We start from the raw sequence: 21,384 nt of genomic DNA, 5'->3' as shown, positions 1-21,384 counted from the left end.
ATTTTTATACTATTTTATTAATAAAAGATAAAATTTATATTTTAATAATACATACATAACACATGAAATAACTCGAATTTATATCATCATAAATTGAATGAAGTATCAATTATTTTACTAATAAAATATTTACAAAAAAAGAATTAAAAACAATAACTAGATGTTTCAAATTAAATTGTACAAAAAATTTAATATATGATTAAAATAAATATAAAGTTAACGTAATTTTTATTTACAAATCTCACTAATTTTAACTACAAAATAATCCGTAAATTATTTAAAATGATAAAACTCAAGTTCAAATATAATTTTAGGTAGAAGTTAAAACGAAAAATTCAAAATGTTATCAATTATAATGAAGACTAATAATGTATTAATTTTGTTACATATAAATTTTACATTTGAATTTTTTTTTTTAATCTTATGAAATTTTATGATATATCATAATTAAACTAAACATTCATTTACAAATAAATTTTATAATATTTTACAATTTATCTCAAACATAATTTAGACAAAATTAAAATGGTATTAGATCGATTTTATGTAATACAATCAAGGTGATCAATGCTGTAAGTTATACTCACCGTATGACAATTTAACTCTATATTTTCAAGTATTTCTAATAAATTTACATGTCATTTTTTTTAGTAGAGTTTGAATATGTGTATATATACATACATGTACACACACACACACACACACACAGAGTCGTATATATATATATAATTCTGCAGGCATGGATATGAAAAGAGGAAAGAAGGTTTTTGTCAACTTCAGGGATAGGGACTCGAATCTGATTTTAGTAATGTGAGGTAACAAACTCCAAAACAGACCATGACATCATAATAACAATTCCCCCTTATTCCAGAGCCAAAACGGCACCGTGTTCCAGACGTGAAAGAATGGCTGACTGCGAAAGGCAAAACCAGACAACTGACGGTGACGGTGATGGAGTCGCAAACCATATAATTTTGTGTCAGGCCTTTGAGTTTGACTTTTACTCTGTCATATATATATATATACATATATTTATTTATTATGAGTTTTATTTGTGTTTATTATAATTGGGTCTGTTAATTGCTTTCTTAGGAATATTCCTCTTGAATATTTTAGTAACGGTTTTTGTCTAAGCATTTGTGATGCTGCGCAAAAGAGAACAAAAACATAATTTTGAACTCAAACCCCAACAAGTAATAAATATAAATTAATTAATCAAGACAAACAAATAAATCGCATATAAGTATATATATATATATATATATATAACTAAAAATTTGATGTAAGAAACTATTAAATATGAAAAATTATAGAACCTAATCCACTCAAAATTTTATAACATCCTTACCACTCAAACAACAATTTCATTTCCAACTCGAAATAAAATACAAAATTTACGCAAAAAATAATATTTAATAAATATATGGTAAAATTATATAAGATTTTATCAAATTGATTGGGCGACCGTAACAACGTTAAAGGATAAGGGTTGAAATGAATGGATGGTGAAAATCAAAAGTAAAAAATAAAAGGTCTAGATTCAAGCAATTAAAATAGTTAGGTTGTTATCACAGCTGTAACATTTTGACAGAATCTAGAATAATTTAGAATAGTAATTTACTTTTAATTAGTTAGGTTTTTTCTTGAAAACTAAAAGGGAGAGAGAGCACCTTCTGTAATTAGTGCTGGTTGTATTTCTCTACAATTGAGTAAATTGATGTACACCATTTATATACAATTTACTCAATTGTAGAGAAATACAACCGGCACTAATTATAGAAGGTGCTTTCTCTCCCATTTAGTTTTCAAGGAAAAACCTAACTAATTAAAAGCAAATTACTATTCTAGACTATTTTAGATTATGCCAAAATATTACAGCTGTGATAACAACCTGACTACTTTAATTGCTTGAATCTGGACCCTTTATTTTCTACTTTTGATCTTCATCGTCCATTCATTTCAACCCTTATCTTTTAACGTTGTTACAGCCGCCCCTTAAGATGAAACACACTTGCTGTCTCTCGTAACTCTTTTCGGTCATATTCGCATACTTGAATTTGTCATCTGTAAGTGTTTCATCTTGAAAAGAAGACGATGATGGGCTGCTGTGCCTAGTGGCCCTGTGAGCAGATCTGCAAGTTGTTCTTTCGAGGTAACATAGTTTGTTTTGATAAAACCACTTAGGACTTGATTGCGAACTATGTGACAATCTATGTCTAGATGTTTTGTTTGCTCATGAAACACCAGATTTGCAGCGATATGTTATGCGGCTTTGTTGTCACAGTTTAGTACGATGGGCAAGGAAGGCGTGATCATGTAGTCCTTAAGCAGATAAGTGATCCATTGTAGCTCGCACACTGTCGAAGACATGCTTCTATATTTGGCTTCCGCGGATGATTTACTAACTGTTGTTTGTTTCTTTATTTTACAGGATATCATTGATGACCTAAGGAAGATGCAAAAACCCATGAGAGACTTGCGAGTCATTGGACATGAAGCCCAGTCCGAGTTACAAAAAGCTTGGATTTTGAAGTTATTTTCGGCTGGAAAAAACAAACCTTGCTCGGGGTACTGTTTTAAGTATTTGATGAGGTGAAGTGCGGCGTCAAAGTGCGACTTTCTGGGTTATTGCATGAACTGACTTAAATGCTGGGTGGAGTAACATATGTCTGGTCTGGTAAAATTGAGGTAGAGCAGCCATCCAATCAAACGTATGTATTTTTCTGAATTCGGTAAGATCTCACCCTATTCTGTGTTTAGTTTCAATCCAGTTGGTAAAGGAAAATGATTCCCTTTTGCCTCTTACATGTCTGTATCCAGTAAGATAGCTTTAATGTATTTTCTTTGACTGATGTGAATTCCCCCTTTTGATCTGGCTATTTCAACTCCAAGAAAATACCGCGCTTGTCCCAAATCCCTCCCCATGAATGCCTCATCCAACGCCTTTTTTACTTTGCTAATTCCTGTTTCGTCTTGCCTAGTAATTAGTAGATCATCCACGTATACAATTATCGCAATGTAGTTTTCTGCCCTCCCTTTTGTAAACAGGCAATGATCTGCTTCAGATTTAGTAAAGCCAATAGAATTGAGCTTTAAAGTGAGCTCTTTGTTCCATTGACGTCCAGCCTGCTTTAGCCCATACGGGCTCTTAGTTAGACAACAAACGTAGTATTTACCTGCTTTAGTGTAGCCATCTGGAGGTTTTAAATATAGCTCTTCTTCGATGTAACCATGTAAATAGGCGTTGTTTACATCCAATTGGTGGATAGGTCAATCTTTAGCGGCTGCTATGGCGAGGAGTAGCCGAACAGTTACCATTTTGGCTACTGGCGAAAAATTGTCATGGTAGTCGACACCAAATTCTTGGTTGTAACCCTTGGCGACAAGTCTCGCCTTGTATTTATCCACAGTTCCATATGTGTTATACTTAATTTTGTACACCCATTTTGAGTCAATTGCTTTTCTTTTTTTGACAGCAAAGTTAGTTCCCATGTGTTGTTATTTTCTAAGGTATTTAATTCAGAATGCATAGCATCAACCCACCTACTGTCCTCCTTAGCTACCTTGTAAGATTTTGGTTCCTGTATAACCGAAACATGTGCAACAAAATTGACATAGTCATGATTATATGCAGGTGGGGTGGACATAAAAGAATGAAGGTATGTTAATGGTGTTTCGGTTATGTGTGCAATAAAATCCTCCATCCAGGAAGGTCTGTTTCTCACCTTGGTGCTTCTCCTAATTTCGGGTTCTTGAAATGAAATTCTGGTTCAGGTAAGTCAACCTCTCTACTGTTGTTTTCGTCCATGTCTGAAATGGTTATGTTAGGATTTGGTAATGGTGTGTCTTGATGATCAGTTAGTGGCGATTGTGTTTAATATGGGTAAACATGTTCATGAAATATAACATCCATTGACAGAAAAAATTTTTTTGTTGAAAACATCATATAATTTGTATGCCTTTACACCCATTTCATAACCCAAGAAAATGCATTTTATAGCTCATGCATCAAATTTTGTTTTCTGAGGGTAAACATTTGTAGCAAAACATAAGCAACCGAATGTTTTTAAAAAGGAGTAATCGGGTTGTTTTTTATATAAAATTTCATGAGGAGTTTTTCATCTTAAAATTGAGCTTGACAAAATATTTATTATATATATGGCCATAAGTATGGATTCTTCCCAAAATCTTTTTGGCAAATTGGATTCTTAGTGCTCTAGCGACTTATAAAAGATGGTTGTGCTTCCTTTCTACCACACTGTTTTGTTATGGTGTATAAGTACAAGTTTGTGATGCACAATACATTTCTCTTGAAAAAATTCTTTACATGAGCTATTTACAAATTCAGTGTCATTATCAGTTCAAATAACATTAATTATTTTTTGAAACTGATTGGATACAAAATTGCAAAATTGTTTCAAAACATTTGACACATTTAACTTTTCATTCAACAAAAAGGTCTAAGTCGTTCTAGAAAGATCATCCACCATAGTTAACACATAAGAAGCTCCCGAAATAGATTGAACTAGATAAGGACTCCAAATGTCAGCATATATTAATTTAAACGTATCATTAGTAGTAATATTACTTTTAGGAAAAGGTAAACGTTGTTGTTTTACCAAAGAACATACTTCACAAACATGTAAATCCATTTTGCTTGGAAGATTTAGGGTGAGAATATGAAGTAACTTGTTTATTGAGGTATGTCCGAGTCTTTTGTGCCAAAGTTGCTGGGTGTTCGCTTGAGTGTGACTGGTGCATGCTTTTTCTGGTTCTATATCTCTACTCAGGGTGTACAGACCTTCCTTTATTGTTCCTTTTTTTAATTTTCTGTTAGTCATCAAATCCTGCACAAAACAGTGGTTTAGATAGAAAGAAACATAGGTATTTGAGGCTTGAGTTAATTTTCTGACAGATATTAAGTTACATGTAAATTTTGGTATGTAAAAAACATCGTGTAAGGTTAGGTCATTGCATAGATTTATGGCCCCCTTCTGTATCAATTAAAACGAGAAATTAGTTCAATCACTTAGTCAAATCTTTCTATTGTGACTTATTTTATAAAATTAAAAAGTTTCGGGATGAACTGAGTTATTTGAGACCACCACCTCCGTGTAATTGCAATGTAGCAGCCCTGCCTAATGGGATTGACAACACAAACAACTTGATTCAATTCTTGATGGGTCTGAATGACTCATATGATAATGTGAGAAACCAAATATTGATTATGGAACCATTAGCTACTGTTAACAAAGCCTACTCAATGGTACTCAGTGTTGAAAAGTAAAGAGAAGCGCAAATCAATAATGTAACTGAAGAGATGCCCGCTATTTTTTATGCTAATTCAAAAGATAGTCCAAGACCGCAGAATCGGGGAAAGGACAAAGACAACAGGATATGCACCTGTTGCAAAAATACAAGACACACAAGGGAAACTTGTTTCAAACTCCATGGTTACCCGGAATGGTTCATAGAGCTTAAGGGAAAAATGGCAAAAAAAGAGTGAATGTTGTTTCATATGAGATTTCCAGCGATATCAAGGGCAAAACACCAGTCTCAACAAGCTGGAATGAAGAAATGACTAATATTATAAAACAGGAATCAGTAAAGTAAAAAAGGTGTTGGATGAGGCATTCACGGTGAGAGATTTGGGACAAGCGCGGTATTTTCTCAAAGTTGAAATTGCCAAATCGAAAGAGAAAATTTACATCAGTTGAAGAAAATATATTAAAGATATCTTAATGGATACAAGCATGCAAGAGGCGAAAGGGAATCATTTTCCTTTACCAACTGGATTGAAATTAAACACAGAAGAGGGTGAGATCTTACCGAATCCGGAAAAATACATACACTTGATTGGACGGCTGCTCTACCTCAATTTTACCATACCAGACATATGTTACTCCACCCAGCATTTAAGTCAGTTCATGCAACAACACAGAAAGCCGCACTTTGACGCCGCACTTCACCTTGTCAAATACTTAAAACAGTACCCCGAGCAAGGTTTGTTTTTTCCAGCCAAAAATAACTTCAAAATCCAAGCTTTTTGTGACTCGGACTGGATTTCATGTTCAACAACTCGCAAGTCTCTCACGGGTTTTTGCATCTTCCTTGGGTCATCAATGATATCCTAGAAAACAAAGAAACAAACAACAGTTAGTAAATCATCTGCGGAAGCCAAATATAGAAGCATGTATTCGACAGTGTGCAAGCTACAATGGATCACTTATCTGCTCAAGGACTTCATGATCACGCCTTCCTTGCCCATCGTACTAAACTGCGACAACAAAGCCGCAAAACATATCGCTGCAAATCCAGTGTTTCATGAGCGAACAAAACATCTAGACATAGATTGCCACATAGTTCGCAATCAAGTTCTAAGTGGTTTTATCAAAACAAACTATGTTACCTCGAAAGAACAACTCGCAGATCTGCTCACAAAGCCACTAGGCATAGCAGCCCATCATCATCTTCTTTTCAAAATGAAACACTTACAGATGACAGATTCAAGTATGCGAGTATGACTGAAAAGAGTTACGAGAGACAGCAAGTGTGTTTCATATTGAGGGGTGGCTATAACAACGTTAAAGGATAAGGGTTGAAATGAATGGACAGTGACTATCAAAAGTAGAAAATGAAGGGTCCAGATTCAAGTAATTAAAGTAGCCAGGTTGTTATCACAGCTGTAACATTTTGGCAGAATCTAGAATAGTTTAGAATAGTAATTTATTTTTAATTAGTTAGGTTTTTCCTCTCTCCTATATATAAATGGTGTACATCAATTTACTCAATTGTAGAGAAATACAACCAGCACTAATTATAGAAGGTGCTCTCTCTCCCATTTAGTTTTCAAAGACTAATTTTTAAATATCTATGTTATTCATATTGTAGATTATAATGTAATGAATAACATATATAAATATAATAAAGATTAGGTAAATAGAAAGCATATTGTATTTGTAATGTTGTTCTTTTTTCTTTTATGTCAAAAACTAATTTTTCCTCTTTACTTTGTATTTTTAAGAATGGAGCTCGAATTATATAATTTTTAAACAAGTTAAATTTGAATTAAATTTCAAAGTAATCTCTAAAATATGGTTAAAGAAAAAATATAAAGGTCGTTGTGACTCCATAACCATTTTTGAGGCAGTACACAAATCAAATGCTACAGTAAGATATAACAAGTACGAGGCCCAGATAAAGTTTCATTCGGCCCAACTCTTATATTGAACCGGGTCCGGCCCGATCCAGACTTTTGTATGGGTGCTTAATGTTTCTTTTCGAAGAAGAAACTATGCTGCAACCACAGTTCAACACTGTAGAAAAAACGAATATCTATGGATGACAAATGCTAACCAAACTTGTGTTTGTTTGGATTGCGGGAAAGTGAAAGAAAAAACGCTGACGGAAATATAGAGACCAAGATGGTGTTTACAAGGTTTGTTCTACTTTTACATTTTCTTGCTACATTAAACTACTCTACATGCAACGTTACTGCTCGACGAATTGCCTATTCCAAATTTCACTCCTAACGGGCAATTGGAAAAGATAAAATTCAAGCTCAATCATCTCACTCTTTGAAGATTATTCATGCTGACGTTGCTTAGCTAGTTAATAGCTGTTTTTTCATTTTGTATAGTTACGTATAGTTAGATTGTTAGGAGCTGCTGAGATTGAATGTCAGTAACCGTTTTTTTCTTCTTCTCTTTTTTGTATATAAAGAACACTTGTCCAAACTCTGTTTTCAAGAATAATATGTTGATTCTCTTCTTCTTCATCTAGTACTGAATTTATCATGGTATCAGAGCAGTTGATCCGGCTCTATTAAATTTTTTTTTAAATTTTTTTATTAATTATTGGTATTTGATACTTGCTTTTATAATGGAGAAAAATAGAATGCAAGATTACTGAGAACAGAAGTAACGAAGAAAGGGATCAAAATCCTTTGGTGTTGCAAAACTCAAACAATCCAGGGATGATTTTGGTTACTAATCTACTTACAGGTAACAATTACCTCTCTTGGACACGAGTTATGAAGATTGCTTTAGGTGCAAAAAATAAGCTAGGTTTCATTAATAGTAAACATGTCATGCCTGAGGTTGATTCAACAGATTATGAGAAATGGATTCGAGTAGATTGTATGGTGATCTCATGGATTTTGAATTGTATTTCAAAAGATATACTTTACACTAGTTCAACTAGAGAACTATGGTTGGAGTTGGAATAAAGATTTGGAGAATGTAATGGTCCTTTATTATACCAACTACAAAGGGAAATTGCTTTTATAAGTCACGATAATATGTCTATGGTGCAGTACTTTACGAAGTTGAAAAAATTATGAGGTGAATTAAATGTGTTGATGCCAATTCCACAATGCATATGTGGTGTTTCAAAGGCTGTTGTTGATATTACTACATCGAATAGATTGATTCAGTTCTTAATGGGGCTCAATGACAATATCAGAAACCGAATATTAGTTATGGACCCTCTACCTACAATCAGTAAGACTTATTCGATGGTATTAAGGGTGGAAAAGGAAAGGGAAGTTAACAACAATTATTCAGAACATGTGGAACAGAATGCGATGCTTGCAAGAATACAAAATTATAAAAGAGATGAAAATGCTGGTCAATCAGGCAGATGAGGTAGAGGTTCATTCAAAAAAAGATCAGACTAACATTGTGATCATTGTAATCATGATAGTCACAAAAAGGACAATTATTTTAAGCTGCATGGATAACTTGACTGGTATAAAGAAAAGAAGGAGCAAAGAGCACAAACTGGAAGTAAGAACTACGTAAATGCAGTTGATTCACTATTGGATTTGAATAAAGGATCAGTAAATGAAGAATGAAGTGTAAAATTTGCTGAAATGATCCACGAGGAAGTAGCAAAGTTCATGAAATGAAAGGCTGTGCAGTCTGATATAGTAAACTTTGCTTATTTAAAAGATTTTGCAGGTAATGTTATTTTTCATGCATTGAATTCAATTGAACATTTTGAATTAGAAACCTGGATAGTAGACACTGGTGCATCTAGTCATATGTGTGGATATAAATTTGATAACCTCACTTATTCCAGTAACCAAACCTACACCAGTTTGTTTGCGGGATGCTTTCATTAAAGTTGTTCACCATACAGAAACTGTACCTTTAATTGAAAAACTTGTCTTAACTGATGTCCTTCATATATTTAGCTTCAAATTTAACCTGTTATCTGAAACAGCTTAGATAAAATTTATTTTTTTATCCAAAATATTATATTTTACAATATCTGAAAAATGATGAAATATTGGCCGTGGGAAGAATAATGTCCAGACTCTATATTTTGGACAAACAATCTTTCTATCTAGAGACTATTGAATCTTTTTTACTTTCTATGACTAGATTTACCAAAATTCTTTTTTCTACTCCTGTTGATCATTCTGGTGCTAGTTCTGTTACAAATAATTTCTTCTTATAGTATCATAGAGTAGGATATATCTCTATTGCTGTCATGGATCACTTGCCTTTTCTAATAAAAGTCATAGGAGCAATAAAGCTTGTGATATATGTTCAATGTTTAAACAATAAAGACCCCCTTTTCTTGTTAGTACCAGTTTTTCAACAAGGATTTTTGAGCTTCTGCATGTAGATATTTGGGGTCCTTATAGAACAGCTACCATATCTGGTGCACATTTTGTTTTAATAGTTGTTGATGATTTTTGTAAAATTACTTGGACTTTTTTATGAATTATAAAACTCAAACAGTTGGAATTTTACAAAATTTTTTTTACATGATCAAAACACAGTTTTCAACTAATGTTCAATAAGTAAGAACAGATAATGGAGCTGAATTTTTGAGTCATAAATGTCAAATATTATTTCAAAATTCAGGAATTGTGCGTCAGAAATCATGTGTTTATACTTCACAATAGAACGGTGTTGTAGAGAGAAAACACAAACATTTATTACAAGTTGCAAGATCATTGATGTTTCAATCAGCTTTACCAATTAAGTTTTGGGGTGATGCTATTCTTCCGGATACATGTATCATAAATAGACTGTCAAGTTCAGTTTTAATGTGGAAAACACCATTTGAAATGCTTTTTCAAAAACTTTCAGATTACACACATCTAAAATGTTTTGGTTGTTTGTGTTATGTTACTAACACTCGTCCAAGAAAAGATAAATTTGCAAAAACAGTCTTTACATGTATATTCATTGGCTATGCTCGTGGACAGAAGGCATTTAAGGTCTATGACGTGGATAGGAAACAAGTTCTTATTTCCAGAGATGTAATTTTTCATGAATATGAATTTCTTTTCTGTACTTATCCTTTTGATCTTGTTGATACTCCATTACCAAACATTCCTTGTGTCATTGATGATCATATACAGACACTCTTAATGAGCATATGCATACTCCGACTGCTTCTTTTAATGATACTAATTCATATTCTTCCTTGACACCACAAAGTGAACTTGAACCTTTTTTAGAAGAAGCACCAGAAATCGTACACAACCAACCTAGATGAATGATTATGTCTCAAATGTGGTGAATGAACAAAATTTGACTCATGCCAAGAAGCAATCTAATTCTGATCCTGTAAATCATTTTGCCTCCAATTCTCCATATACACCTAATACATTTTCTTATCATACAAACACATGTTTTGCATCCACATACATAGATTTTTTGGCCAATATTACTACTATTAAGGAGCCGAATTCTTATGATCAAGTGAAAACCGGTGTGGAATAGATAATTGCTATGAAACAGGAATTGGAGGCACTTGAAAAGAATCATATCTGGGATGTTGTTGACTTACCTGCAGGAAAGAAACCCATAGGATGCAAATAGCTTTACAAAATAAAGTTGAAACAAGATGGTACAATTGACAGTTATAAAGCTAGATTGGTAGCCAAAGGCTACAATCAGCTTGAAGGAGTTAATTACACTGAAAGTTTTTCACCATAGCTAAGATGGTAACTGTTCATTTATTTCTTGCACTTGCAGCTTCTCATTCATGGTCTTTACATCAATTAGATATTAACAATGCATTTTTGCATGTTTACATCGATGAAGAGTTATACATGGTGCCATCTAGTGGCTATTCTAAGGCTGGTCTTGGTAAAGTTTGTAGACTTAGACGTTCATTATATGGTTTGAGGCAAGCTTCACGTCAATGGAATTATGAGCTCACAGTCCAATTGTTACAGTATGGTTTTACTTAGTCAGCTAATGATGCATGTTTATTCATTAAGTCTTCAGCCATTGATTTTCTTGCTTTTTTGGTATATGTTGATGATGTTGTTCTTGCTGGAACATCAGAGTTTACTATCAAAGATATGGGCTATGCACGATATTTGTTGGGGTTGGAGATTGCTCGTTCAACTGAAGGCATCTACGTTAATCAAAGAAAATATGCTTTTGATCTCTTAACCGATGTAGGTCTGTTAGGTGCAAAAGCAGTTGTTACTCCATTTCCTAAGGCTCTCAAATTATCACATGAAGATGCTGGTGAAGTACCTGATCCAGACAGGTATAGAAGATTAGGAGACAGACTTTTATAATTAGGCTTCACTAGGCCTGATCTTGTCTACAGTGTTCAACATTTGAGTCAGTTTGTCTCATGCCAACAACACTGGGAAACTGCTATTCATGTGCTTAAATACTTGAAGAGTTGTCCTTCAAAAGGTCTGTTCTATCCATCAAACAGTAAGACATCTCTTGAAGCTTTTTGTGATGCAGACTGGACATCTTGTGTAGACACCAGACGTTCTTTGACTGGTTATTCAATATTTTTTGGAGCTTCATTAATTTCCTGGAAGACCAAGAAACAATCTATTGTTTCTAGATCTTTTGTTGAAGCAGAATATAGGAGTTTGATATTAACAGTATGTGAACTTAAATGGATTGACTCCTTGCTGCGTGATTTTCACATTTCCATTCCTTTGCCCATTCCTCTTTGGTGTGACAATTAAGCTGCATTGCATATTACCACTAATCATGATTTTTACGAATGAATAAAGCATATTGAGATAGGTTGTCATTTGGTTCGGGATCAGTTTAAAGCAGGTTTTGTTGCTTTCAGTCATGTTTCTTCCAAGCAGCAGGTTGCAGACATCTTTATTTAGTTATTGCCAGCACCATTATTTCAGCATTTATTTCTAAGTTGGGCTTGATTGATCTTCATCAAGCTCCAACTTAAGGGGAGGATGAAGATTATTTATGCTGATGTGGCTTAGCTAGTTAATAGTTGTTATTTCAATCTGTATAGTTACGTATAATTAGTTTGTTAGGAGTTGTTGAGCTGGGATGTCAGTAACCATTTTTTCTTCAAGAATAAAAAGTTGATTCTCTTATTCTTCATCTGGTACTGAATTTATCATTCTTGTATTGACCCTGTTTTACAAGGTAATTAAATATTGCAATCCCATCACATATTCACATGTACTGAACTTTAGTTGATCTTGTGAGATAATTTAGCATGATTAATAACTGTCTTGCCCACAATGCAAAGGTTACATTGGGTATGGGGTATTGCCAAAAGAGATTAGGGAGCTCTAGATTGAGTTCGATGATGCTGGATGCCATCATCACATTGCACTGCGATTTTTCTATTTTTTAAGAGTACGTCAGGACCTGTGTAGCATATATATTCAAATATACTGAATGAGGAGAAAAAGGACGTTTTGCACTATCACATTGTCTTTTAGGATTAAATGTAGACTCTGGAACCATCTGGAACAAAGGGGTTCTAATGTAGACTGGTATTTGATGATATGGATCATGATGTTGATTTGAAGTTTCATTCATGCAATAGATTTATGAGAAATAAAAAGTTTATTCTAGATTGAAAAAGATTCCGGTTGTTCTGCTACAGAGCACAGCTGCAAAAGTGCAATATGCTAATAAAATTACAAAAAATATATTTAAGTTCTTTAGTATTTTAATTTAACTATGACTTGCTCCCAATCTACTACAGTAGCAAAAGAAGTTCTTCATAATCTCAAGGAAATATGCACACACAAACACAGAGTAATTGACTTTTGACTTGAACAGGTTTTGCATGAATCCGAAGGACAGAACCCTGGTTCTATTATGCTGTTGGCATGACTGTTTCAAAAGCTTCTACAAGTAGAGCTACTTTTCTTTTCCGAGCTGGATTTAATCTCGAAACAACTTGTTGAAGTGCATAATCAAGCATCCATTCCTCTGCAAGTTTCCTGTCTTCCATGCTTTGATGCTTTAGATGAACCTTTTCTGCTTCCGGATCTGAATTCAGTGGCAAAAATCGTGGCTCCGCAGGATTGAATGATTTCAGCGGTTGCGGATCCACAGGTTTGAATTTTCTTACTTTCTCTAGTGCCTTGACAAATCTCCTAAGCATGATAGCTTTTTTCAGATTGCTCCAATTTTTTTGAGGTTGTAGCTTTGATTGATCTTCAGCCTTCGGCTCTGTTTTTCTGTCTATGCAATTGATGATGTTGTAAGATTCATGAGATCTTTCCTTCAAATCCTTTGCATTATTCTGCATATAATTGGGGTTTGATTCTCCTAAGCTATCTTTAGAAGTATCTGCTGACGTTGAGGTTAAGAATCTCTGTCCTTCAGCATATGTCCTCTCATGTACCCTCTGATCTGAATGTAGGTCACCATTGATTGAGTGATCATCAGGACAATCATCTTGGATGTCTGGAAGAGGAATTTCATCAATGGCCTTTTCTACCAGCTTTATGGCTTCAATGTGGTGGAGTTCCATCTTTTGACCATTCGCTTTACAAGTATCCATATTAATATCCCAATCTTTCTCAAAAACAACTGACTGGCCATCAAAATTTCTCCTTTGCAGGGATTTGTTATCATCATTCTGTTCTTCCTTTCTTGCTTCTTCAGGTGTTGTTTGGATTCCATCTTCTGTATAATTACCTGACGACAGGTGCTTATGTATCAAGTACCAGAGCCTTTTATACCTTTGTTTTTCCAATTTGGTGTCATGTCCTGCATCAGTGGTATGATGGGATTCGCATTCTTCAAGTGGAAGAGACTCTGGGGGGAATCCACAGTAAGGCCTATCTCCTTCTTCATTTGGTGCTTTCAGTGTTCTGTGTTTATTGTGTTCTTCACCAATTGTACCAATTAAACTAACAACTGACTTAGACCTGTTTGGATTAAATTCAGAAGCATTTTTATTGGCTTCTAATCCAAAAACTAAACTTTCTTCTCCAGGAACTTCACTAAGTTTTTCCTTCGTTGGGATTTCCTCAGCAGATCTACCTCTTGCAGAGGATTCATCCTTCAGCATGAACTCCTCAGGAACTGATGAATGGAAATTGACGGGTTCATCCTCATCATCTGTGAGCATAGAATTATTCTTCACATCAACATGACAAGAAACTGGAACATCCTCCTCTCTTATCAAGTCTCTGTCATTGATCCCAGAAGCAGAAATGGATGGTGCTTGTTTATTTAAACAACACTCAGAATTTTCAGTTTTAATCTCTAGACATGCAGTTGGAATATGCTGCTTTGTAGTGCAGGAATTACTAACTTTACTCAGGGTCTCTTTCAAACTAGTCTCATGATGCAATATCTTTTCATGAAAGATCCTCAAAGTTTTATCTGCTCCTATTCCAACACCTGTTTGAACAGGAGAATGAATACAAGCTTGAAAAGGAGTTCCATGAGAGGATGCTTCTGTCTCAGGCCTTGGAGAATATCCTACTTCAGGAAGTGGCATGACAGTTTCAAAAGCCTGAACGAGGAGAGCTACTTTTCTTTTCTGGGATGGAGCCAGTGTTGTGATAACCTTTCGAAGTGCATAATCAAGCATCCAGTCTTCACAATTTTTCCTTTCTCCCTGGGTCTGATGCCTGAGATGAATCTTTCCTGCTTCTGGGTGAGGCTCCACGGATAGATTGCGTGGTTTTCTTGGATTAATGTTTTTCATTTTTTCTAAGGCCTTGACAAATCTCTTGAGAATAATCAACTTTTTCAGGTTGCTCCAGCTCTTGGGTGTTTGTTGGTTAGATTTGCTTCGGCCATTTGATTTTGATTTTTCTTCAGAGATAATAGCATTTTTAACTTCATGCTCCATTTCATCGCTGCCTTGTGCTTCACTGTCCATAAGAGAGCTGAAGGAAGTTGAACTGCTCAGTCCACCTTCGCCACAATTCCTCAATTCAAGTTCCTGTTCTGAATTCATCTCACTTTCAATTGATTGATCATCAGATGACTGATCTGGAATTTCTGACAGAATCTTGTCAAATGCCTGTTGAACGAGCTTAACTGCATCACTCTTAGTGAATTCAATCTTCTTGCCAGTTGCATCTTGATCTTCCATACCAATAATATGATCAGATCCAGAGAAGTCCTCACAAGAGCCAGAACTATTCCCTCTATGCATTTCGTGCATATCCTTCACATGGTTTTCCTCATCTACCTGCAGTGTTTCTCCTTCTGCAGTGAGACCTGTTACCATATGCTGATAAATCAGATGCCAAAATGCATTACTTTTCTGCTTTTCCATTTTGGCTCTGGAGGGTAGATTATTGGTAAATGTCGACAAAGAGTTTTCAGAGATAACAAGCACACTCTCTGCCTTAGAATCGTCTTTCTTTTCTTCTCTGGAAAAAGATGGTTGCTCCATCGGCTCACTGACATCAGCAGCAGCTGGACTGCGGGTTGATACTCTCTCACTGGGTGGTCCACCTGAGGAAGATACACTGTCAATGGGAGTTTCTTGATATACAGCATCTATACTTTCGCAAGTCTGAACTCCTTTATTCTTTTTAGCAGGACGCCTTGACTTAAGTGGAACTCGATTTTCAGGTTTTATGCTTTTCTGAGTCTTCAATACATGCCTTCGCATTGATACAAAGCGCTTCAGTGGAGGTACAGTGGCATGCCGATGGCCATGAAGAGAACAGTAAGTATATGGACAAACCTTTTTGGCTGAAACTCCTTCGGATTCGTTTCTTGCTAGTTGAAGCTTACTGCGATCATGCAACCTGGAGTCTTTAAGAGCTGAAGAACATGTAGCTTGGTGAACGTTTGAGTGTTGACTGGGATGAACCTTCGATTTCAAATTAGCCATTCTAGTTATGGTCCTTGAAGATCTCAAACTCGGGCTTTTTTTAAGACCCCTTAAAGACTTGTTTCTAGCAAGAAGGATCTTTGGTTTTGCAATCCTTGTATTTTTCCAATCTTGATCACCATTAATACTGAACTCAGGAAAATGGGAAATTTCCTGAAACTGAATCTTTCTTGAACTACAAGAGATTGCCACCTCAGAATAGTGCGCCGAAATTTCTGCATCACTATATGTTCTTGAATCCTGATCGCATCCAGAACCATCATCTTTGCTCCTATATGTTCTTGAGCTTGCAAAATTTGCGAGCTTTACTGATCTTGCCTTCTTCAATCTCTTCTTCGGGTCAACTCCTCCTCGCAATTTCCTCACGACAGGTCTCTTGAGTTTCTTGCTAGGCATTCTTGTTATAGTTTTTGTAAGCTTTAGACTAGGTCGTCTTGTCAAAATTCTGAGTGCTGCTACCTAATCAAAAGAAACATATTGGTGTTAAGCAATTCTACTTTCACCTTCTTTTCCATGCTTTGACAAAACTTTTACCTTGAATTACTACTCCTAACCCAAGAGTAATTGCAGAATTATTGGACTTACCTGGTGATTCTGGTAAATAAAATTGGACGATGAATCTGATATCTCCACTGGAGTTAACTCGTCCGAACTTGCGGCTGCATATCTAGGTAAACCACCACGAGGGCGACAAACTGGAGAATTGCCCCATTTTTTGCTTGATTTTAAGCTTTTGATTGATCTCAACTTCTTAGTTTTCTTCATTGGTTCTGTTGCTCGTCTGTTTCTGCCACCATCAGAGTTTTCAGCAATCGACTCAATCTCCACCATCAGCTCCTTAGATTTCTCACAGTTTCTTGAATCTGCTTCTTGGGCAACCTCGTTTGACATCATTTTTTTCAATCTCTACACAACTGAAGATATGGGTTCCTCTGGATTGAAAGAAACAAGAGAGCTTTGAAGATGGTTATATCATTGAGGTGAGCTTTTCTCTCTTCTTCTTTTGGAGCCTTGTTTCTTCTCAGTTTGAGAAATAAAAAACTGGGTTTTGGAGGATTATCAGAAAACTCTTCTTGGTAATCTATGAATGAGCTTTATGAAAACAAAAAAAAACTATTGGGGATATCTAAGAAAAAAAGTGACATTTCAAAGTTTGTGTTTGTCTTCACCGGTTGATTTTCTAGTGTCAACTTCATATGGACATTGTTATGGGCTACATAACTCATCACATTTGGGAACTTAAATGACTGCTAAAAGCAATTGACTTGTTCTTTTCCTTTTTTTGGGAATAAAATAATAATTGATCCTTCTTGACTCGACCTGTAGGTAAGCTTTGGATGACAGGAAGCTTCATAATTATAAAATTGTGTAATCAATTATTTCTTTTCTTCTGAAAAAGGAAATAAAAATAAATGTATAGAAGATTTTTATCTATGTAATAATAATCTTTTACGTCGGAAGTTACGTTATGTGATTTGGAAGAATGTTCCCCATAAATATTATTTATCTTACTGCATAATTTTCCAGGTTGTCTCCACTCTGTGTACATTTGCTTTGACTAATTATATATTTTGCAAATGTGAACACATTTTTATCTTTATTAACATTTGAACCCTATTTTCCTCTAAAATCACTGCAATTATCCTGAATTTTTTTAGATTTTAAGGTTAAAGGAGGTGTCAGCACCGACTGGAACAGGAACAGACGCAAAACCGCGTTGCTTTGTTCAGTTTTAACATGGTAGAGTGGGACCCGCTTGATTCCCAAGCGCAATCATCGGCGATCGGACGGTCTTGATTCGAGTCCTTTCTTTGTTCTATATCATTCTAGAATAGATCTAACCACCGAAAAAATCATTCTTACTTTTCGTTCTCTTTTTATTTTTATTGAATAAAAAACAGTCAACAAATAATAAATATTTTTACTATATTTAATTAATTAAATTACGTGAAAACATGCAAGTAATAATTATCAGATATCATATGCATAGCCCACAAAAGCGTCCAGCAAAGCATTAACTCTTTTACTCAATAATTTCAGAGGCTCCTTTTCTTGACATTATTTGTCTTTGAATTAAGAGAAAATGGAAAAAAAAAAAAAAGAATTATAAATTTCTGTGAAGTCAGGGGGCTGTTTTTTATGGTAGCGAAACAAGAAAGGCCAGTCAGGAGACCTACAAATAACTCCTGGGCTCCAATTAAGAGTTTTGGGTTAGAGCCCGTGTCAATTGGAATCTGGGCCTTGTGTCCTTTTTAACCCTTTTGAAACAGTTTGTTTGGACGATGAATAATTAATACGCGGTATGTTAATTTTATCCTGTTTTGATGGTATTTGGTGATAAACTATGTTTTTTGTTTTTGTTCAGATTTTCCAAACCACCGTTTAGTGATTTTTAATGGTTGAATATTTTTCTACCCTCATAATTATTTGTTGATTTCCGTTTTACCCTTAAAACTCAAATTTTGTTTTTCCTTTACCCCGACCTGCTTCTTCTTTCTTCACCGCAGTCGTCCTCGTGTCATCTGATTCTGCTTCTGCTTGTTGCGATCGTCTCCGTCGGTGTTAACTTGCTTCACCTATCCTTCTTTCAGTTAAGGTATGTACTGATTTTTGTGGTGGGTAACGATTTTTTTTTTTTTTTTTTATAATTAGTTTAGTTTATAGTTTATAATCTGTGAAATTCAAAAGTTTCTTATTGTTCCTCTTTAATAGTTGAAATTTGTTAGGACTAAAAAACCCTTTATACACAAACACTTCATTTGCTCAATTGTATGGAGAAAGGAAAGGGGACATGTTGCTTTAGTTTTAGAGCAATTACAATTTCATGGAATAATTATCCCATGAACGAAACGAGGTAATGAATATTACATCAGTAATAGCCATTACAATAAGAATATATTCAGATATTTTCTGCCAACCAAATAGGCTGTTAATTACCTAGGTTTATCCCTATACGCGTGTACTTGTTAGCAGAATTGGGTGATAGAGTTTACAGATTTTCGAAAAAGGAGCCTGTAGATTGTAGTGGACTCAACTTATAGGTTTGTTCGTGCATTTAAAGAATCCAACTTCGATGGTATACCAGATGTTTGATAGTTTGCCTTGTTGTGTTAAAAGGACTTGCTTTTGGTTCAATACTCCTACTTCATCTACCAATATACGATTCATCTCTTAAGCGTTCTTCTTTAACTTAAAACTTCTGCTGCTATATATGTCGGAAACTATGGGGTTTTCATCAGATGATGTGAGCTACAATAGCCAGTTCAGTTATTAAATTTATGTTGGCCCTTGATATATGTATTGTTCAACCGATGGAAAGATAGTTAACACCTTATCTTTATATATGGAGTGGGAATTTTTATTTTGGGTTTTTGAATGAAAAATAGTGAGATAATTAGAGAGTTTTTTTATCTTTAAAAAAATAATTTTGTTATTTTTTATTTGACTCACACTTGGGATTTCTCTTCTTGAGAAGTAAGGTCAATGTTATCTTGTTCTCTATCATGTAATTACATGTAATTATATGTGTTATGTAACGTTAAAATTACAACCCACGATCATATGATTGACGTCTCTTCTGGTCTTATCACTTCTTTTTTTTTTGTTAAGACTGCACAGTGACTATATGAATGTTTATGTAGGCTATTTGATGAAAACACACAAGAGGTTTTGTGAGATGGACTCTTGGTTGGTTATGTCATGTTTATTGGCATCCTGATAGGCTTTTGCTTGTGATTCAGTGACTAGGGGGCTAATGTTATGGATCTTGAGAAGCTGTTCTCTTTGGTTATGAATTTGGTAAACTGTTGAGAAAATTCATAGATCGGAGTGCTCTTTAATTTTGCTTATTTTGATAATTGGTGGGAACAAACTATAACAAAAGGAAATGAGTTCATGGGACTGTTAGTTTGATTGGTATGATACTGCCACCTGGCTTATGTCTCTTTGTTGTGTGACTAATAAGGCTAAGAGCAAACACTCTGTAGGTTATTTTTGGTAGGATAGCTTTGCTTGTTATGAGTGTATTATTATATGCTAAAAAATGTCAAAGGAGACTATTCTTGGAACAGAGTAGGCAATTTTTCTTGGTCTATATAGCTATTTGATACAATCTCCTCAAAGTGAATGAAATTTTTCTACCTGCCTAGTTATGAACTCCATCAGAATTGAGAGATCATTATTTTCGGACATTAGTTTATTATATTCCTTATGATTTTTATTTATTTATTTGTTTGGTTTATTATTGTCTGTAACTTTTCTTCTTTCTTTGTATCCTTTTCCTCTTACCTTAATATATATATTTTTTTAACCAAAATGATTGAGGAACTCATAGTTTAGAGAGGAATCTGGATGAGAAGCAAAAGAATATAGATAGAGATTAGATAGACAAGAAGAAACTAGAGATTATATAGACCAAAAGAAATTAGAGATTAAGTTAGAAATATATAGAAAACAAAATAAACTGTGAGAGATATGTCAGACATGAAATCGTCGGAAGAACGAACACATACAGATCTCGCAAAGGATCAAAATTCAAGTGAGTTAATGTTTGTTTTTGCCTTAAAAAGCAAATTTAATCTTGCTTTATTTTAGGTATAATGATAAATGAATGTTCTTGCAGTGGATTAAAGGCTCAGCTGGAAGATGGCCAGGTGGGCATGCTTTTTTCTTGTTTATTTTTGAAATGTTGTTCTGGATTGATCATTCAGTACTTCATTTCCTAGGTTTATAATTTTAGTTTTTGGCTAGGTATTGTATTGGTTTAGTGAACACGAGGTGAGAAATAGTGTCTTTGAAATTGTGAATTTCTATTGTCTATTTATTCTGAATCAAAGTGTCGGGAGTTGCTTATTGCATCCGTTTCCTTGGAGGATATGTTAAAAGGAATGATTGAATGCAGTGACTATTATTCATAGGGTTTGTAATATACAATGTTATATTTCTCATAAGCTGTCTTTGATGGTGATGATGGATGGTTAAGTACTTGTCACATTCACAAACTCAAAGATTATTGTTATTAGCAATAAGTGTATGCCTGATGTTCCTTACTATATGAATAGCTTCTGATATGCAGTTAATCGGTTAATAACAGATGATGCCCTTATTAGTTTTTTTGCATACAAGGACACAAAATCTCACGTAAGGCTTTTATTTGTTTAGTGCTTATCATCTTCATGGAGTTTGCAATTAGAATTAGAGTAGTCATATTAATTTAACGTAGTGGGTGAGATTAATCTCATGTAATTAAGTCACTCCCCAACCTGCAATATACTAATAAATTTATGATGGTTTCTGGTTGGATTA

At 34.6% G+C, this 21,384-nt stretch overlaps 1 protein-coding gene and 1 long non-coding RNA gene across 2 annotated transcripts; one reads left to right on the top strand and one right to left on the bottom strand.

Moving 5' to 3' along the window:
- Window positions 1-1,831: 1,831 nt before the first annotated feature.
- LOC110822655 (uncharacterized) lies at window positions 1,832-21,046 on the top strand. The gene is made up of 10 exons (XR_015813942.1): window positions 1,832-2,152; window positions 2,256-2,711; window positions 3,635-3,774; window positions 11,313-11,678; window positions 13,047-13,325; window positions 13,636-13,734; window positions 13,837-14,049; window positions 14,214-14,883; window positions 14,983-17,060; window positions 17,739-21,046. It is a non-coding gene; the product is annotated as an uncharacterized LOC110822655 (long non-coding RNA).
- Window positions 12,809-16,974, bottom strand: LOC110822654 (calmodulin binding protein PICBP-like). The gene is made up of 2 exons (XM_022052826.2): window positions 16,666-16,974; window positions 12,809-16,539 (listed from the first exon to the last, which is right to left on the bottom strand). The coding sequence occupies exons 1-2, from the start codon at window positions 16,972-16,974 to the stop codon at window positions 13,084-13,086; spliced, it is 3,765 nt and encodes a 1,254-aa protein (XP_021908518.1). The 3' UTR covers window positions 12,809-13,083.
- Window positions 21,047-21,384: the final 338 nt, after the last annotated feature.

Source organism: Carica papaya, chromosome 8, assembly GCF_054855325.1.
Source record: "Carica papaya isolate Zhongbai chromosome 8, ASM5485532v1, whole genome shotgun sequence".
Lineage (NCBI taxonomy): Eukaryota > Viridiplantae > Streptophyta > Magnoliopsida > Brassicales > Caricaceae > Carica > Carica papaya.
Note: the sequence above shows the minus strand (reverse complement) of the source record. Positions and strands in the feature narration are given on the sequence as shown.

Bases quoted from the DNA above. Each gene is read 5' to 3' on its own strand.
- LOC110822654 (XM_022052826.2), bottom strand. From the start codon at position 16,974: ATGATGTCAAACGAGGTTGCCCAAGAAGCAGATTCAAGAAACTGTGAG. The intron at 16,540-16,665 runs GTAAGTCCAATA...TCTTTTGATTAG, and splicing joins TTATTTACCAGAATCACCAG to GTAGCAGCACTCAGAATTTT.